Raw genomic sequence first — 20,223 nt, 5'->3', positions numbered from 1 at the left:
GCACTAAAAAGTAATAGACTGCAGCTAGTAAAGATGTCTATTTTTGTTATTTTAATATAAGTTATATGGTGTAAATATTCAAAACCAGCTTTTGGACTTCTCAAAGCCAGGGGCGGGCTCTAGACATTTGCCGCCCCAAGCATGGCGGCATGCCGCGGGACCAGAGGACCCTCTGCAGCCATGCCGCCGAAGGCTGGCTGCCTGCCTGCCACCCTCAAGCATGCGCTTGGCGTGCTGGAGTCTGGAGCCGCCCCTGCTCAAAGCCCATGACTGCATGACCTTCATCCTGACTTAGAAAACTAGAAATACAAAAGGAGAAGCTCAGCTTTTAAAAAATATATATATTTCTAGTTTGTTTCTTTGCCATGAAAACACAAACCAATATAAAGTGATCATGAGCATTTAAAGGAATAAGGAGATAGTCTTCACTTCTGCAGCAGAAAGATGGTGGGGATGCTCAAGGACCCCTACACAAGCACAAACTTGTTATGTAACGGTAGTCTATTCACTCTGTGTTCAGAGTTGCCATCCATCTCTGTAAATTTATCACAATGTCATGGTACTGCTGAGACTTGTTCTGAGTTCATGAATTCTGCTGTACTGATTATAGTCACTAGAGGCTGTAATTGGCAGCTCTGGGCTGGCCTCCCCACAAGAGGGTCCTTCAGTACTTCTGCTCATTGCTGTGCTTGTGTATGGGGGAAGGAGCCACTGGGCAGGGAAGTGAGCAAGAGACAAGCCAGAGGTATCAGGCAGCAAAGGCAGCTCCATCCACCCCATCCCCAGGTGAACCAAGGGAACAAATAAAACTGTCAGGAATATATTTTCTTTTAATTAGGCTGGCTACAGCGGAGTAGAGGTGCCAGCTACATGTGTTTGCAGTGCTGCTGCACCAATTTACAACAGGGTCTGGATATTTTGGTGCTCTAGGAGCCGCTACATTTTCTTTTTCTCTCTACTTACACTGTAGATCGGGGTCGGCAACCTGGGTACGTGAGCCAATTTTTACTGGCACCCTGCTGCCAGCCGGGGTTCCAGCCACTGACCCCACTCAGCCTGCTGCTGGCCTGCGTTAACAGAACCCCCGGCCAGCAGCAGGTTGAGCAGGGCCAGGGGCCAAGACCCCGGCTGGCAGGAGCCAGTGGAACCCCAGATCAGCAGCGGGTGAGCCACTGCCAGTCTGGGGTTCTGTCTGCCACCCCGCTGACGGTCTGGGGTTCCGGCCGCCGGCCCCTTGCCAGCCGGGGTCCCGGCCATCAGCCCCGCTGGCTTAGCCTGCTGCCAGCCTGGGATACCAGCCCCGCTCACCCAGCCCCCTGCCAGCCGGGGTCCGGGCCTCTGGCCCTGCTCAGCCCGCTGCTGGCCTGGGGTACCAGAAACCAGCCCAGTGCTCTGCTCCTGGCCCAGGCCCAGCGCTCTGCAGCCGCCCCCAGCTTCTAAAAAAAATCTTACACCCCAGGTTAAGAACCACTGCACCAAACTGATAAGAGCTACATTTTAATTTTAAATGAAGCTTCCTAAACATTTTAAAAACCTTGTTTACTTTACATACAACAATAGTTTAGTTATATATTAGACTTATAGAGACCTTCTAAAAACCTTAAACCATATTACTGGCACGCAAAACCTTAAATTAGAGTGAATCAATGAAGACTGGGCACACCACTTCTGAAAGGCTGCCAACCCCTGCTGTAGATGGTGGTGGTTGGGACCAGAATATACCAGGATCCTGGTACCATGAGCCAAATGTGTTTTTCCAGGGGTTTTGTACCAGGGTGTGTCAGACTTTCCCAGGCAAGCAGAAGTGGCTCCCCTTGCTTCTGCGCTGTACAATTCAAATGGCCCAAGGCTGCCACGAGCAGCCCGGGTCTGGCTCTTGAGCCGGGACGCACCTGCAGTGGCTTTGTGCAGCAGGAGCTTGTCCGGGGGACGGGGGGGAGAAAGGAGGGCAAGTGTCAGGCCCGGGTTTTGCTGGGCCACTGCACCGCGGTGGGGGTCCCGCATCTGGCGGGACCAATTCCGGCCCGGCGCTACCCTTCCCCGCCCGCCTCCAAGCAGGCGGGGGCCACGGCAGCAGCCCCCCGCTGGCGCGTGACGGGACGGGAGGCGGGCCCGGGCCGGCCCCGGCGCGCGGCCTGCAGGCTGCGGCAGGATGCGGGCCACGCGGAAGCGGCTCTGCTCCGCGCTGCTGGCCGCCTACGTGCTCTTCTCCCTCTACGCCGCCTACAGCGTCTTCCTGCGGCCACGGCGGCCGCCCGCCTCCCGGGGCGGCCCCCGGCAGCCGCGGCTCGGCAGAGGTAACGCGGCGGAGCGGCCCGGCCAGCCGGCGGCTGCGCTGTCACGCGTGTCCGGGGCGTGAGCGGGGCCACGCTGGGCGCCAGCTGCTGCTAGCCAGCAAGCGGGGGGTGTGAGGGGACGCTGCGGAGCCTTCCGGCCCCTTTGGCTCCTGCCCTGTGAAATATCCCCCCCGAGTGCCGAGCCTAGCGCCCGGGAGGCTGGTGACCGGGTAGCTGAGGCTCCTGGCGATTGGGCTTTAATACAACGGGGTTGGGGGGAAGCGTTGCTCCCACCCGGCAGCGGCAAGAGGTGCCGCTTATGTAGCAAGCTGGAGACGTGGGCAGCCAGCTAAGCCTTTTGGGTCGGTGGGGGTTAGCTAGTAGCCACCCGTACAGTCTGAGCTGAGGCGCCTGCCTGTGGCAGCTACAGGTTTCAAGTGCTAGTGAGAGGCCCCTGCCCAAAAACTCGGTGTATGTCTATGTCTATGCTTGGAAGAATTAGCTCTTTAGCAGTAAATGTCAGCAATGCTCGCAGCACAATTAGGGTGACCAGATGTCCCGATTTTTGGGTCTTGTTCTTATATAGGATCCTATTACCCCCCCACCCCCTGTCCTGATTTTTCACACTTGCTGTCTGGTCACCCTAAGCACAATGAAGCTTTTGTTGACAAGGTCCGCTTCTTCGATGGCATGTACATGATACATGGTGCCGGTTTGTTCTGAAATTTTCTCCTTTTAGGGCCAATTTGTTTTGAATATGTGAGGTTTTACTGTTGTAGCAGTTCTTAATCTAGCTGTCAATTCAGAGGATTAAATACAGGCCTGGCTTCTAGAACTAGTCACTCTCCTAACTTTGGTGACAGAGTCTTTGTATTTTGGCATCAGTGAGACGTAACTTTATGCCTATGAGTCACCTGGGTGGAAAATGCATATTTTCTGAGTCTTAAATATAGTTCCTATAATATGAAAAATAGGTCTCTCTTGGTTGTTTCGTCTTCCACGCTACCCCCCTCCCCCCACCCTTTCAATTTTTCATTGCAGATGCTGCTTACAGGAACGACCACAAAGAAAATTCCTCATGCCCTGGATTAAAAAATTCACAATTTATTGTGGTAGCACCATAGATACCCAGTAGGGCTCAGGATAGCATTGTGCTAGGTGCTGTACAAACATAGGCCCCAATGCTGCTCAGGCAGACCTGAGCCCTGTCTACACTAAAACTTCCACTATTGCTACCTGTGGGGAATTAGATATCTAATTTTTGTCACTGTACGCTGGTGCAATGAGCACAGATGCAAGCTATGCTGTAGCCATGGTTGGGCATAAGTGTGTTTTGAAAATAGTCTTGCTGTGGACAGTACCTTAGAAAGCATCTACTAAAATGAGACCTGTTATTTCTGTAACAATTAGGAGTAGACTTGTAGACCTGAGGTTGTTAATGCAGAATGTGTGTCTTTTAAACATAGAACGCTTTTCTTTGGGAAATGAAGAATGGAATCCCTGGGAAGGAGATGAAAAAAATGAGCAGATTGTTTCACAGCAGAGATATGAAACTAATCTTCAAATGTTACAAAATATGAAATCCCAGCAAGAACAAACAGACCTTAAAGTGCAGATCTGGGGTAAAGCAGCCATTGGTAAGCATTTGTGATTAATATGTTTAATACTGCTAAGTGACCTTGCAAGTCCCTTAACCTTTCTGTGTCTCTTTTCCTTTCTGTAAAGGTGAGTATAACAGAGTTTGCTTACCTGTTTAAAGTACTGTGCTATCTTTGGATGGAAGGCCTGGTATAAGCGATAAGTATTTATTATTCAGAACTGTATAAACAACACAATGAGAACTTCAGTTCTTTGGCGTACTTTGATCATTTGCTTATCCTACACTGCTGTCAGGGACTCTCTTTGCTGGATTATCCTAAGCAAATTGCGTAGTGTTGCATTGTTCATTCCTGAGCACATAGTGCGATACAAAAAACTGAACAGTCCTGGTGAATACTTTTTCATGCTGACTTCTAGATCAGAAGTTCAGAGAAAGAAACACTATGTGGGTTGTGCAGATTTGTTCCCTTCACAAACTTTTTACTAAGAGGACTCACCAACTACATTGTCTTGTCTTTTCTTTTTTCTTTGTGACCCACCATTACATATATGCACCACCTTCTGCCCTAGTACCGCAACCCAGTGCAGAGGGGAGGCCAGGGAAGTGGGGAGAGTAGGAAAGTGAGCCTGCCCCTGCTTACTCTTCAGCGGTGGCTCCTGTCCCACAGGGCTGGGTGAGGGCTGCATGGGCTGGTAGGACCTGAGTAGAGCTGTGGCTCCATGTGCCATCTCACAAACCCAGAATGCCTACCCTGTGGAACAGGAGCTGCTGCTTCGGAGTTTGTGGGCTTAGTATCCCCTGCCCTCCAAGACCTCCCCTCTGCATCAGGCTGGTAAAGTGTATTTTTTTCTAGGCCAGGGCCTACTGATAGGTTAATATTGCCCTGGACACAGCGACCCATCTAGAACTTTCCCATATGTAACTTAAAATACTGTAGTGTTTATATTGAACTGATGCATGTAACTGTTTGCAGGACTGGGGCCTTAATTATCTAAAAGTGAACACCCTTTTCTTGGCACTGCTAGCAATTAACCTGAAAGTTGCTCCATTTTAGAAGCTACTGCATTTCCTCTATCCATAAAACTCCCAAGAATCTTGACCTTCTTAGAATGTGAATGGAACTTTTGGAGGAATTTTCATTGAAACTGCAACAATGCCATCTTTAGATGGGATTTTTTATGGTGGTCTTTTGTATTCATTGACATACTATATGTGGGTATTTTTCCATTGTAAAAATATTCCATGTTTCCAGGGGAGAAAACCTCATCTCTCTCTCGCAACTTCAAACGGTGTTGTAATAGGGCATGACTATACTATAGTGCCTCCTCCTTGCCAAGTGTGGCTCTGCTGAGGCCTTCCTCAGTTTCCCCTTCACTCAAGGTCCCTTAAAAGACCACAGTCCAAATTCAAAGCATTCACTTTCAGGGTGCCAATCTATTTGTTCTTTCAAAATAGAATTCAAACTTAAGTCTTCATTCCAGTTTCAGCTGGCCTACCACCTTCTCCTGGAGGGTCTATTTCCCTCCTGAATCAGGGCCCTGCAAGAGCCTTCTCATTCCCTGTAGGGTCTTCAGGCATCTGCCACCTGTCTCCTGCCCCCCACCCCGGCCAGCTGGGTCTGCCTTTATAGGGTCCAGATGCTTTCCCTTAAGCCCAACTAGGCAGCAGGTGGTCAGTCCAGGTACACTGGACCCCCTTGCCTCTTAAAGGGGCCAGTCACTCTGTGACAAGTGTACTTGTTTTAAATCTGATAATGCTTAACATTTTAACAAATATATTTACACAATCATTTTTTGTTTTCCTGTCCAGCAGTTAACAGGACACTGCCTGCCTACAATTTTAAAAAATAACTGCCCAAATTTTGGCCTGATGTAGAAAATCCTCCCTTTCTAATTCCAAAGAGTGTGGATGGGTTTGTTTATTTTTGGGGGGGTTGAGCAACCAATCCATGTTAAATAGGAAAATTTGACATCCACACCATCATTGCCACACAATTCCTGAAAGATTCCTTTTGGTATGATTTTTACAGTAGACAGGAGATGCCATATATGCACCAAGTACTCCAGCCGCTCTTCATTATTTATGTAGGTCTTTACCTCTGGCAACATATTCTTGAAGGTCTGCTTGAACCTGCTGATGTGACTGCACAGTGGAGAGAAGGAAGCATAAAGGGAGGAAAAACACATTTCAGGTACCAGTTGCATGACACTGACCTTCTCTTATGTTAACTTTAGCAGTCTAAAACATAAACACTGTAGGAAAAGGTGTCCAGTTGTATATTTTATCCCTTCCACTCCAACAATTGTAAATATTTTAATCTGCATAAAGGGAAATGGTATAACAATAATGCTTGTTTTGGTGATTCATTCTGACCAACCATGAACATATTTATTGCCATACTTAATTTCAGACCTTGTGTTAAATATGTTCTGTATGACAGTTTGATTAATTTAAAATGTAATTTCTAGAAATTACAAGAACAATCCTATTGCCCATCACTGCTTAAAGTCAGAAGAATTAGGCTTTGTGCAAAGAACTCAGTGGAAGCTTGCGAGGTTGGAATTCACCCTCTTCTGCGGCCACTCTTCCCACCTACGGCTTATAGTTGTGGCTTTAACTAGTGATAAGAAATATTTTGCTACACTTATGGATGGGTTTTTAGAATCTTGACTAGTTAAAAACATTTTCTTCTTTAAATTATCTGTCAGTTTCAGGTGAATAATACTTAACATATTTACATAGTTTCTTAATGTCTATCTCATTGGGAGAAAGGATTTCTATATTGGCATTTAAATAGACTGTCTTCTGGGTGTAACCAGATTATACTAACCTCTTTGGAGGAGAAAAGTTTGCCAAGTCTCCATTTTAAGCAAAACCTATTCACATTTCAGATGCTTCTAAAATACAGAGTTAAAAAGTGGAAAGTACCAATACAGCAAACATTAAAAATTGGATAGGTTAGTTATCAAGTAGAAAAATGTGAATTCTCTCCTTCTATCTATGATTAATCTGTTTTTTTCCTTAATCCGAAATAGCCCAACTTCATGTCTTCCAGTCACAATACAAAATCCACTTGTGTGATAGGATTTTGTGAGGAAGCATGAGGGTATGTTGTTAGGTGTGATGTGGGAATGCAGAGGTTTTTTCATTTTTATTTATTGGCTGGCTGAAGTACATTGTTATCTGTATTTGATTATTTAATGTTGCTGGCTCATGGAGTTTTTGTGCATTATTATTATTATAGTCTGTAGGCTGCTGGGAGTGTGGGGGGGAGGCATCTTGCTATTGTTAATTATTGGTGGGGCACTGAGACCTTTTTATATGGGTATTTTTTTAAAAGTATTAACTCTAAAGACATAATTGCCAAAATACCAGTTAAAATGGGCAGGTAAATAAACTCAGGGTGTTTCTTTGTTCTCATTGATGCAGAATATGGTGGCATAACAGGACATGATATATCTACCCCAAACATTTTCAGAGGAATAATTTAACATCCCTAGAGTTTTTCAAATGTAAATTAAAAAAAAAAAAAACTTTAATAACAACCCACCTTCCCAGTTCTAAGTTACTCTCAGGGAATTTTTAGAACATTAACGCCGACTTGCTTTCCAGATTGTTTGCAGGATCAGAACCTAAGTATTTATGGACATGTTTAACTTCACATATGTGTGTTGTCCCATTTACTTCAATGAGACTACATACATGCATATGTGTTTGCAAGGTCAGGCCTTTGGATGGTTAAACGAAGGTGAAGTGCAATATCTGTTAGGCACTGTAATGATCTCCATTACTGTAGTAACTGCACACTTCAAAATTTATTAATGTATGTATCTTCACAATCCCCCTTCCCATTAGAAAAGTGCTATTATGCCCATTTTACAGGTAGGCAATTGAAGCACAGAGATGAAGGTCACATAGGAGGTCTGTGATAGAGCAGAGAATTGATCACTGGTCTCCTGAGTCCCAAGCTAGTGACCTAACCACTGGACCATCCTTCCTTTCTTAATAGTGTCTGTCATAATACAGTACTACAGATTTCTCATATGAAACTGAAGGTTTTCAGTCTCTGTGGTGGTATTTTGTATTCTGTTGGTTTTGAAAAGAATAAAAGTTTTTGATCCATTTCACAGATGACAAAGCATACCCTAACTAATTATTCTAGGGATTCTGTCTGGTTTCAATGGGTTCATTCAGATTTTCAAGACTTTTCAGTATTTGACTATAGTAAAGGTTCTGATGTCCCTGCACTATACCGTGTTTGCAATTAATTTTTAATCTCTTTATTGTTCAGGTAAAAGGCCAACACGAGCTTTACTAAAGTTTAAATTGTCATTTTAGACTCTGTACATCTGAAATTTGTCACAATAGCAAAAGTATTTTGCAGTACATAATGTCTGTTTTAATGAAGAAACAAAATCTCTAAACACTGCAGGCAGATTGTTTACAATGCAGTGAACAGAATATGCATAAAAGTTGGTAACATATCTCAGAAGAGGTCAAGTGTTTGTGTTTTATTATTCACAGTTTCATCACTGGTCCAGCCGTAGTCCCGGGATACTTTTCAGTAGAAGCTGATAATGTGGTTCTAGTTCTGAATGGAAGAGAGGAAGCAAAGATCACTTATGCCACTCAGTGGTTGCATTATGCACAAACTTTAATACAAACTCGCAAGCTGAGGCATGTTGCCATTGTGCTGCTTGGAAGTGAACAGTGTAACAATGAATGGATTCACCCATACCTGAAAAGACATGGAGGATTTGTGGAACTACTTTTTGTGGTATACGACTGTACCTGGGTAAACGAAGAAGATATTTTCCAGTGGCCTTTAGGAGTAGCTACGTAAGTGTTAAACATAAACAAATTACACTTAAGGAATCAGTTATGCATGAACTGTACATGCCTATTGTTTTTAGTAGTTAAATCTGTAACATTATTTCTGAAACATTTATAGTAAGATGCCTTGCAATAAATGTTTACTACATTTTAATCCTGTTAGTGTTGTAGAGTGGATACAGCTGTGGGAGAGTTATCTTCATCCTTTCCTGTCTTACTCGTGTCTTAACAGAATTATTCCAACTGCAGAATCTCTATTATCAATGGTGATAATGCAAGCCAGAAAGCTTAATTTTCAGATCTATGTTGAATTTGCAACGCTGGCCATTAGAAAATATGTTTTTATTGAAACCAAAGGAAATTTGCTCAGGATGCCATTGACAGAAAGTAAACATGGAGCCTCCACAGTGGCAAAGAATCAGTGTTTGTAAGGAAAGATATATATTCAGTTTTGAACATGTTAAGATGACAATGAGACAACTAGGAGGAAATGCCCTAGAGGTAGGTTGGGATGCAAGGGTGAGGGGGTGAGAAAAAGAGGGAGAGGTCAGAAGTGGAAAGGTAGATTTGCAGTCATTGATGTAAAAGTGGAAGTTAAAGCCATGTAGATGGCTGCAATTATCCAAATGAAGAGTGGGTGAGGGAGTGACAGAGAGAAGTGGAAAGAAACAAGTACAAAGTCTGGTAAGAAACCTACAGAGAGAAACAACGGCAAGGAAGAGAGAACCTCTGAAAGAAGTGCTGAATTACTGTCCAAAGAAATAGCAGGGGAACCAGGAAAGGACAGAGTCATGAAAGCCCCAGGTGGGGGTGGGGGAATAAGATGTTCAGAAGGGGAGCGTATGATCAACAGTACCAAAGATGGTGGAGAAGCCAAGGAAAGTGAGGATGGACTAAAGTACTCCTGAGGGCATTCTGCGCCAAAAAATAAAAAATTCTGCACACAATATTTTAAAATTCTGCAAATTTTATTTGTCAAATAAATGTGGAGACTCCAGCATGGCATTGCGGAGCACAGGCCATGGCTGCACAGAGCGGGGAGATCACTGCAGCTCTCCCCCGGGACATGGACTCAGCGGTGAGGTTGCACCCAACCCTGACACAGAGCAAGGACCGGGCCTGCCCCAGAAACATCCTCCGGCCTTGCCCCTCCGTGCCAGGTGTGGGCAGGCAGGCTTAGCCTGGCAGGATCCAACTGTGGAGGGGCTCAGTGTGGGGGAATCAAGGTGTGGGTTGAGAGGGTTCTGTTTGAGTCAGTCTGGGTTCAGGCTGCTCAGTGGGGGATCCAGGTTGGGGGGATCTGAATGCACAGAGGCTTGTTGGGGGGGTATGGGTGCAACATTAATGGGACTCTGAGGGTGGGTCTGACCTGGCCGTGGATGCTGTGCAGGGGAAGAGGAAGTCCCATGCTCCCCAGCCCAGCCGGGACTTGCAGTTGAGCCTGGCGCAGGGTAGGATCCACCAGCCGGGTCTTCTCCAGTCCCACCCCCTGCCCCACAGTGATTTACCTCTCTGCTGGCTGCCCTGGGCACCTAAAACATATTGCTGGGGAGGGTCACATAACTACTCTTGTGGCTTCCCTTTGCTTCCCCCATCAGAAAGTCATTTTCCTCTGGGGAAGCAAAGAAATCTGCTGAGGACATGAATTCTGCACATGTGCAGTGACACAGACTTCCCCTAGGAGTAAGACTACAGGCTTGTTTTGAAACTAGGATAATTTTGTGATCAATGTATGTTTTTTTCCAAATTGTTTCCTTACTGTAATAATATAGAAAAAATATAGAAATAGAAAGAAAACTAACAGTATTATTGACCCACTCTCTAAAAATAAAAAGTTAGAAAGAAAATCATAGCTAATTTTGAGAATGTGACAGCTGTAAGAGGGACACGTAATTTAATACTAACATACAAAAGTGTGGTAAATTAGATCTAGATAATGCAAATGACTCTGCCAGCCCTTTAGCTGAACCATTGGTGCTGTTATGACTAAAATCAGTAACTTTAAGTGTAATTCACAGATTAAATTGGTGAAGATGCACAGATTGTAGGGACAGAGTTGAGTTTTCATTTGGGAGTATACCAATGGCATTGTTTTTACAGCATACACTTTCAGCTGATTCAAATAACCGAGACATCAACTCCAAAAGAACCACTAACCCAGCAACTTCAGCCAAAATAAGTGGTTGTATTGAGAACAGCTGCTATTGAAACAGATTTTTTTTTCTCTGATTCACACCCTAGAAGATCCCTATCTTCTTTTTGATAGCACCAAGTGGAATTATGTACACATTCTACAGAATGTTCATCTAAAAACAAAGGGATAATGATAAATATTATCCATCAGTGTTTGGCTATCTTTGTTTTTTTTAAATTCAGTCAGTAGTTAAATATTGGAACTGATTACAAAGCTATTCCAGTTCTTAAAATCTGCTGCATAAACATGAAATGGTGCAAAAACCCATCTTTTTCCTTTGACATAAAAATATTTTCATCTAATGTATGCATTGTTGTTACAGATACAGGAATTTCCCCATTGTAGAGCCCAACTGGTCAATGCTACGTTCTCCAAGATCGTATCTATGTAATTTTTTAGGAACTGTGTATAAGAATTCATCTAGGGAGAACCTAATGGAAGTTTTGAAACAAGACGGGCTTGATAAACTCTGTTGGATTGCAGCCAGAGAACAGTAAGAGCTATGATTTACTTTGTAAATGTATAGTTTGCTAGCTGAATTATTCAAAGCCCCTTGCATAGATCATTGATGACCTAGGTCATCTCTTTTAAAAATATGTTATAAATAAAATAGTATAAATAATGACAATGGTCAAACTTAAAAACAATGAAAACCTTGCTGAGCTGAGATTTTCATACAGATCTTGGATGCCTTAACACCTTGTGTGCTATAGTACTTTACATTGTGGTTGTGACTTGACATAGTTTGAAAGAAATATCTAACATAATGCAGCCAGTCCTGTCTCCTCTCACACATACCGGGTTTTGGTGGAAGGGGCAGTGGGTATTCAAAATCTGTGTCATACATCCTGTGGATTATCCACCTACCAGAAGAGGGAGACATGAAACCAGAGCTTTATGTTATCAACCGCATATAAAGATGATGGCTTCAGCTAAACCAGGGGTCGGCAACCTACGGCATGTGTGCCAAAGGTGGCACGTGAGCTGATTTTTTTCATGGCATGCAGGGCAGGCTGAGCTACTCAGCCCACCGCCACTCTGGGGTTTCCACCGCCAGCTCCTGCCAGCCGCGATCCTGCTGCCGGTCCCACTCAGCGCCAGCTGCTGGCCTGGGGGATGGAACCCCAGGCTGGCAAGGAGCTGAGACCCCAGCTGGCAAGGAGCTGGTAGTGGAAACCCCAGAACGGTGGGCTGAGCTGCTCAGCTTGCCGCTGCTCTGGGGTTCCCGCTGCTGGCCCCTTGCCAGCCAGGGTCCCCGCAGCCCCACTCACCTTGCTTCCAGTTGGAGTTCCAGCGCAGGCCCCCTGCCAGACAGGGTCCAGGCTTCCGGCCCTGCTCAGCCGTACCAGCCGCCAGCTCCCCTCACCTCAGCTGCCGATCTGGGGTTCCAGCCGCTGACCTCCTGCCAGCCGGTTATCAATTTATAACTCACTTTAAGCTGCACACAGGTTTCTATCTAAATAGGTGCCACCAGACATTGGAAAACTCAGCAAGGAAAAGCAAGGGCAAGGATCACACTAAACTGATAAGATCTGCATTTTAATTTAATTTTAAATAAAGTTTCTGAAACATTTTGAAAACCTTGTTTACTTTACATATAACAGTAGTTTGGTTATATATTATAGACTTATAGAGAGACCTTCTAAAAAACGTTAAAATGTATTACCGGCACACGAAGCCTTAAATTAGAGTGTATACATGAAGACTCGGCACACCACTGCTGAAAGGTTGCCGACCCCTGAGCTAAACAATATAGTTCATTTCGTGTCTTCAGGAGGTAGGACAGACCTTCTGACTACGTGAAATAAGTTCTAATGGTACTTTTTAATTTGCTTTTAACAACTGCTACCTTAAACCTTGGCAGGATTCTATTGGTATTCCCTTAAAGAGGAGGTGATGCTTTTAAAAAATCTGAACAGTCTTTCATCGATTATTTAAACAAAAACATTAATTACGATTAAAAAAAATTAAGCATGATTAATCACAGTTTTAATTGCACTGTTAAACAATAGAATACCAATTGAAATTTATTAAATATTTTGGATGTTTTTCTACATTTTCATATATATTGTAGTCTGTGTTGTAATTAAAATCAAAGTGTATATTATTTTTATTACAAATATTTGCACTAAAAATGATAAACAAAATAAATAATATTTTTCAATTCACCTCATTCAAGTACTGTAGTGCAATCTATTTGTTGTGAAAGAGCAACTTACAAATATAGTTTTTTTATTATATACCTGCACTCAAAAACAAAACAATGTAAAACTTCAGAGCTTACAAGTCCACTCAGTCCTACTTTTTGTTCAGCCAATCGCTAAGACAAACAAGTTTGTTTACATTTACAAGAGATAATGCTGCCCTCTTCTTATTTACAGTGTTACCAGAACATGAGAACAGGCATTTGCATGGCACTTTTGTTGCTGGCATTGCAAGGTATTTACATGCCAGATATGCTAAACATTCGTATGCCCTTTCATGCTTCTGCCACCATTCCAGAGACATGTTTCCGTGCTGATTACGCTCATTAAAAAAAAATGCATTAATTAAATTTGTGACTGAACTCCAAGGGGGAGAATTGTATGTCCCCTGCTGTTTTACCCAAATTCTTTCATATATTTCATGTTATAGCAGTCTCTCATGATGACCCAGCACATGCTGTTCATTTTAAGAACACTTTCACTGCAGAGTTCACAAAACGCAAAGAAGGTACTATGTGAGATTTCTAAAGATATCTACAGCACTCGACCCAAGGTTTAAGAATCTGAAGTGCCTTCCAAAATCTGAAAGGGACAAGATGTGAAGCATGCTTTCAGAAGTCTTAAAAGAACAACACTCCGATGCAGAAACTACAGAACCCGAACCACCCAAAATCAACCTGCTGGTGGCATCTGACTCAAATAATGAAAATGAACATGCATCAGTCAGCACTGCTTTGGATTGTTATCGAGCAGAACCTGTCATCAGCATGGACGCATGTCCCCTGGAATGGTGGTTGAAGCATGAAGGGACATACGAATCTTCAGCACATCTGGCACATAAATATCTTGCAGCGCTGGCTACAACAGTGCCATGCAAACACCTGTTCTCACTTTCAGGTGACACTGTAAACAAGACGCGGGCAGCACTGTCTCCTGCAAATGTAATCAAACTTGTTTGTCTTAGCGATTGGCTGAACAAGAAGTAGGACTGAGTGAACTTGCAGGCTCTACAATTTTACAGTGTTTTATTTTTGAGATTACAACACAGTACTTGTATTAGATGAATTGTCAAATACTATTTATTTTGGGTTTTTTACCGTGCAAATACTTGTAATCCAAAAATAAATATAACGTGAGCACTGTATACTTTGTATTCTGTGTTTGTAATTAAAATCCATGTATTTGAAAATATAGAAAACATCCAAAAATATTTAAAGTGGTATTCTATTATCATTTAATAGCATGATTAATTTTTTAATCATTTGACAGCCCTAGTTGCAATGTATAACTAACTCTAGCTGAGACTGCAGTGAAGGCAGAACCAGTAAAGGCACAGGCAGAGAAATCTGCTGAAAAGAAGATGACCATATCAAAGAAGAGACTGGAAAATAGACATAGAAATAGAGGGGGACTTGAGAAAAGGACTCGGAGGCAGACTGCCAAGAAAAGAAACAATTCTGAGGCAAGACCAATAGAATACGTTTATAAAGATTGGTGGTAAATTACAAGGACTGAGAGAATATAAATTATAAGGACTCAGAGTAGAACTAAATCTGGTCTGGCTCTGTACATGGTCCCTGGCCCAAAACATCTTTATAATGTGTTTTGACATGGGTAATGTGGTTCCGTGCACAGTCCAGATGAGGAGAAAACTGTAAATACAAGCTTTGGTTTTTGTGTAACCATCTCGATACTGTAGCAGAACTATCTTTTTGACTATTAAGTGGGTAGACCAGGGGTGGGCAAACTTTTTGGCCCAAGGGCCACATCTGGGAATGGAAATTGTATGGCAGGCCATGAATGCTCATGAAATTGGGGGTAGGAGTGACAGCTCTGGGGTGGGGCCAGAAATTAGGAGTTCGGGGTGCGGGAGGGGGCTCTGGGCTGGGGCAGGGGGTTGAGGTGTGTGTGTGGGGAGGGGGTGAGGGCTCCAGCTGGGGGTTCAGACTCTGGGTTGGGGCTAGAGATGAGGGGTTGGGGATGCAAAAAGGTTCTCTGGGCTGGGACCGAGGGGCTCAGAGGGCAGGAGGGGGATCAGGGCTAGGGCAAGGGGTTGGGGTGGCAGAGGGGGTCAGGGGTGCAGGCTCCAGCTGGCTCTTACCTCAAGCAGCTCCCAGAAGCAGCGGCATGTCCCTCCTCCGGCTCCTATGCGTAGGGGCAGCCAGGGGGCTTCGCATACTGCCCTGTCCGTAGGCACCGCCCCTGCAGCTCCCATTGGCCGTAGTTCCTGCGCAATGGGAGCTGCGGGGGCGGCGCTTGGGGCAGGGGCAGTGTGTGGAGCCCCCTGGGCTGCCCCTATGCATAGGAGCCGGAGGGGGGATATGCCGCTGTTTCTGGGAGCCACGGAGCAGGGCAAGCCCCGGACCCCACTCCCCAGCAGGAGCTTGAGGGCCAGATGTGGCCCACGGGCCGCAGTTCACCATCCCCTGGGGTAGACTGTCATCATGATTAAACCAAACAAATTAATTCTACTCTTAATTAGTTTGTACAATTGTTCTCATAGAAGGTTTAAAAAACCTTTTATTATAAATATTAAAAGGCATTTAATAAAACTAGAGGCAACTTAACGCTTTTTCTGAAAATTTTGGACAAAAGAACTTGAGAGGCTAATATAGAATCTAGAGAGAGATTATTCAGTATCCATGGCCTAGAGTGCTGTCAAACAAAGTACCTCGGACTGTCTGAGGAAATTAAAGAGATTGACAATTGCTGCCTGACATTCTCATTTCTAAACAGCAAATCCCCCTGCTGATTTTAAATTTGGGGGGGGGGATTATTCTTGCTTCAAAAAGTCTGTCAGAGCATTCTATCTCCAAATGCCTATTTTTGAGCCACTTAATAACCTTCTAGTTTAGCTTATAAAGTAAATTGATAGGGGCTTCCAGTGCAAAATATTTTTCTAAAAAAAAATTTTTTTGTGGGTGCTTGAAGTATTAATGCTTCCTTTAAAGCCCCTCAGTTGAAAACTGTTCTTATAGCATTTATAGCTTACAGGTGAACTTTTCTATAAATACCTGAAAAAAATTGTTTAGGAATATGTGGATTGAAACATAAAACCTTGCTGATTCTCAGACCTGTTGTTACAAACCTTGCAGCTCTGCAACATTTATATATACTAAAATAACATGGATCTCTATTTTTCATTGTAATACATCTACCCTTGAAGGGAAAATGTAATGTTAATTTTCAACTTCTTTATTTTTCTAGGTGGCAGCCTCAAGAAACAAATGAAAGTTTTAGAATCTATCAAGAGGCATTGCTGCAGAGTGATCTCACATTGTGCCCAGTAGGAGTAAATACAGAATGCTATAGAATTTATGAAGCTTGTTCATATGGCTCTGTTCCTGTTGTAGAAGATGTAATGACACCAGGCAAGTGTGGAAATTCATCTATATACCACAGTGCTCCACTGCAATTACTAAAGACCATGGGGGCTCCATTTATCTTTATTAAAAACTGGGAAAAACTTCCTGCTGTTTTAGAAAAAGAGAAAAATATGAGCTTACAAGAAAAGATTCAAAGGAGAAAAAAGCTTATAGAATGGTACCGGCACTTCAAAGCACAAATGAGACATAAATTTATTAATATCTTGGAAAATTCATTTTTACCAAATGCTAAAGGAGGTTAATTGCCTCCTTTGAAAATCAAAAATAGATCAAAAGTTTAATTTTCACTGACCTTCAAGTAAGCTTTTATATAAAAATAAAAAATAAATGAACCACTTCCAGTGCAGGTGCAATTTCTTTGAAGTCAGTAGCGTTGCACCTGCTTACCCAGGGCCAATTTTCACCCTTCTTTCCTAAATTACGTTCAGAGAGGATGCAGTCTTACAGGATAGTAGTCTGGATGGATGACATCTACTTTATTCTTATTTTTTGCAATGACTATCTCTCATTCTTGGCAAGTCAGTACTTCTGTGTTTTAATCTAGATATGGAAGCATTTCAGCAAATACATCACCCAAAGATAAATGTTTCACAAAAAGCATAAGTGGTGGCTCCACTACACTGATATTTATACCTTAAGCATTCTTTCCTGAAAGTCTCCTGCTATCATTTTCCTTATTTTAAAATATAATTTTATTATAGTTTTCTTTAACTGAGGAAAAAGAGAACTATGGTCAATCAGGCCTTGAATGACAGAACTTTTAACAATATCCTAATAAAGTCTTTAAACTATTGCAGATGACGAGAGCTCTCCCCTCCCCCGCACCACCCATTTTTGGCAGGTACAAAATGAAGCCATTTAATAATTTGGGCTCCTCTCATTTGTCTAGTATCTTAGGGGGAGATGTTATACATTGAAAATTTTCATTTCTGTGAAGTTATCAAGAGAACTTTCCTCTCCAAAACTGGCCATTGATAGATGGAATATTCCCTGCTAACCCTACTCATCCTCACCACTGCCCACTTTGACTAGCTTGCTACTATATACTAAAAGTATCTCCGACCATCCTGGAAAAAATGGTCATTAAATCTTTTTCATCCAAAACACTTCGTATAGGAACGTCCTATTTTAAATATGTGTCTAAGCTCCTTACCTATCCCTGTCCCACCAAAAAGTAACAGTTTACCTTTTATTGCAAGTTTTTCCCTTTAATGTTTTGGTGATTGTGTATGATGGTGTCAGAGTATGAGTACAGTGTGTGAAGATGCATTTGGGCAACATTTTCAACAAAAACAGAGACCCACTTGTTCAGATAAAGTTATAAACACAATTGTGCTTCTATTGTATAGCTTTGAGGCCAAGAGTTTAGAAAGATTCAAAAAGGGATTGGGAGTAAAAATGTTAAAATGTGCCAGCATAATCTAAGAGCCTGCTTCCCATATCCTTGCTCTTTCGTCTGAAGCATCTGGTTTCTAACCATTGTCAGAGACAGAACACTGGACTTAGTGGACTACCAGTCTTCTCTAGTGAGGCAATTCTTGCATTTCTGCATTTGTTTGTGATTGCACCTACACGAGGCCATTTAAGGTTTTGTTTTTAATTTGGTTCTCCTACTGTAGAGAGGGTTGCATTCTCTGCTTGTCAGATTCTCCACATGTGTGGGTGAGACAGTGTGCAGTGTCCCTTACTCTCATCTTTTCCCCTGTGCAAGGATCTGCAGAGCTTCCTCCACAGCGTCTTGGCACAGGAGGTGGCAGGATGGTGAAGAGGTGGCACATTTTCTACTGTGTGACCCTGGGTAGATCCAGGAATGTAGGGTTTCTCTTCCAGGTGCAGATCTATGGATCACTATCTGCTCCAATAAAAACAGACCAAACTAATTTATCCTTATAGTATGTCATTTGTCTGTCCAATGAAACTGCTGAAGACTTGACGTTTCATTACATTATAACTTAATCTTTCCATAAAAAATGGAAAAGTTTAATTGAGAAAGAAGAGAGCATACTAGATTTCCAAAGGAAAAGTAGTAGATGGTGGTTCTTATCTCAAAGAATATTTTTAAATAAAAAAGATTGTGTGTGTAGCTTCTTTTATCCAACATCATAACACTATCAAAGAATAACAGAAACTGGAAGTTATATGGTGCAGAATAACTTGATTGTGAAGAGATGTAAATAATCTATGACCATTGTAAAATAACCAGGCTTCGGTTATTGGTGATTAAGATGGTAGATGTGTGTGTTGAAAAATGCAAACTTTCACTTGATTGCTATGTTTGTTATCAAGGAAACTGCTCTAAAGCTAACTAAACATGTATTGTATAAAAATGATGTAACTGTATTTCAGTGTAGAATTTCTGATCCTTGACTTATGCAGAGACTTCTGAGAAAAAACTATATCTGGTATCAGATTTTCCTCCTCCATTTGAAAGAATCTTCTCTTCATTTCCATCTAATATTAGGGCATAACTTTGAGGGGCTGAGCAGCTGTAGCTCTCACCGACTTCAGCTGAAGTTGTGAGTTTATCAGGCCATAAGTGTGCACCTTCATGTGGCAATTTTGAGCATTCTCAGTACCTGCTGATGTTGTCAACATTCAAAGGGGATTTACAAGTATAATACCGTCTAAACAAAGAGCTTTGAGTATATGAGAGTAGCCAAGGAGCTCCAGTACTATTTTGCTGTGTAAGAAATATTTAATATGATGTTGTAATAATTTCAGTGAATGATATGGCCTGGGCTGCGCTATACCACTCGCAATACTCCCGTATTTTGTATGTAGTTTAGTCAATTCTCTAAATGCTGTTCTGTCTCTAAATGCAAGAATGCCATATAGCATGAATTGCATGTACGAATTCAAGAGCCAGTTCAACTCTGTGCAACTAAATAGTAAAACGTGTACCATAATTTTATCTTTACTGTGATATTTTCTGTGTTTAGACTATACCACAGCAAAGCAATTTTGCAATAGATATTCACTTTTTAGTGGTCCCTACAATAGCTTTTTCTAGATCCTCTCATATAAAAGTGATTAACACTGTGGCTTAGTAAGTTTATATTGTCATAGAGTCTATCTACTAGAATTTTTTTCCCTACAAACCACAGAATGAGATGCCAGAGAGAATTGTGTGTGTATGTAAAAGTGTTTTATGGGAAACATTAGCGATACCATTTTTCATAGGAAATGGGTATTGGTTCATGGAGGATGCAGTCTACAAGTAGAACCTCTAAGGATCATTTTGTTTTCAAAGCAATTGGATCAGCTTTTAGCAAAGGTATCCAAGACTGCCAAAATGAGTCAAGTTTGCTTCAAGAAGGTTTCATGCCTTTTATATATTTAAAAATATTGAACAAGTGTTCTAGTTGGAGGCTCTCCAGCAACCTACTTTATCAGGATAGCTTTCCACTCAGCAAGTAGAGAAGCTGAAGAGGGAAATGAGTTTCTGTCCAGTGCTAGTTATTTACATTCCTAACTAAAATAGCCTGGGTAACCCATGGAAATAAAATCCAATTATTTCCTGGTAAAGCTTATTTATTTTCAGTAGACACAAAATAGCTGGATAACAATGTACATACTGCTTCTGACTAAGTGGGTATTCACCCACGAAAGCTCATGCTCCAATATGTCTGTTAGAGTGTGTCTACACTACAGGATTATTCCGATTTTACATAAACCGGTTTTGTAAAACAGATTGTATGAAGTCGAGTGCACGTGGCCACACTAAGCACAT

The 20,223-nt window shown here is 42.5% G+C and overlaps 1 protein-coding gene and 1 long non-coding RNA gene across 7 annotated transcripts in view; one reads left to right on the top strand and one right to left on the bottom strand.

Moving 5' to 3' along the window:
- Positions 1-1,931: 1,931 nt before the first annotated feature.
- On the top strand, positions 1,932-20,099 carry RXYLT1 (ribitol xylosyltransferase 1). 6 transcript variants are annotated; one of them, XM_039502482.1, is made up of 6 exons: positions 1,932-2,297; positions 3,743-3,913; positions 5,965-6,067; positions 8,401-8,715; positions 11,226-11,396; positions 16,315-20,096. In XM_039502482.1, exons 1-6 carry the CDS (start codon positions 2,153-2,155, stop codon positions 16,733-16,735), a joined length of 1,326 nt encoding a protein of 441 aa, XP_039358416.1. In that variant the 5' UTR covers positions 1,932-2,152; the 3' UTR covers positions 16,736-20,096. The 6 variants fall into 6 exon arrangements, with proteins under 6 accessions (XP_039358416.1, XP_039358420.1, XP_039358419.1 ...); XM_039502486.1 differs by lacking the exon at positions 1,932-2,297 and adding an exon at positions 2,385-2,506; XM_039502485.1 differs by lacking the exon at positions 1,932-2,297 and adding an exon at positions 2,456-2,586.
- The window catches only part of LOC120384157, a 45,197-nt gene continuing 32,581 nt past the window's right edge, over positions 7,608-20,223 (bottom strand). The window contains exons 4-5 of the long non-coding RNA XR_005588648.1: positions 11,702-11,766; positions 7,608-8,467 (exon numbers count right to left, since the gene is read on the bottom strand). This is a non-coding gene — a long non-coding RNA (uncharacterized LOC120384157). The remainder of the gene's footprint in view (positions 8,468-11,701; positions 11,767-20,223) is intronic.

The sequence above is a fragment of the Mauremys reevesii genome, linkage group 1, assembly GCF_016161935.1.
Source record: "Mauremys reevesii isolate NIE-2019 linkage group 1, ASM1616193v1, whole genome shotgun sequence".
Lineage (NCBI taxonomy): Eukaryota > Metazoa > Chordata > Testudines > Geoemydidae > Mauremys > Mauremys reevesii.
This window is presented reverse-complemented; position numbering and strand designations above follow the sequence as displayed.

Coding starts and splice junctions, on each gene's coding strand:
- RXYLT1 (XM_039502482.1), top strand. CDS start 2,153: ATGCGGGCCACGCGGAAGCGGCTCTGCTCCGCGCTGCTGGCCGCCTAC. Junction 2,298..3,742: donor GCAGCCGCGGCTCGGCAGAG/GTAACGCGGCGG, acceptor TTTTAAACATAG/AACGCTTTTCTTTGGGAAAT. Junction 8,716..11,225: donor TGGCCTTTAGGAGTAGCTAC/GTAAGTGTTAAA, acceptor TTGTTGTTACAG/ATACAGGAATTTCCCCATTG.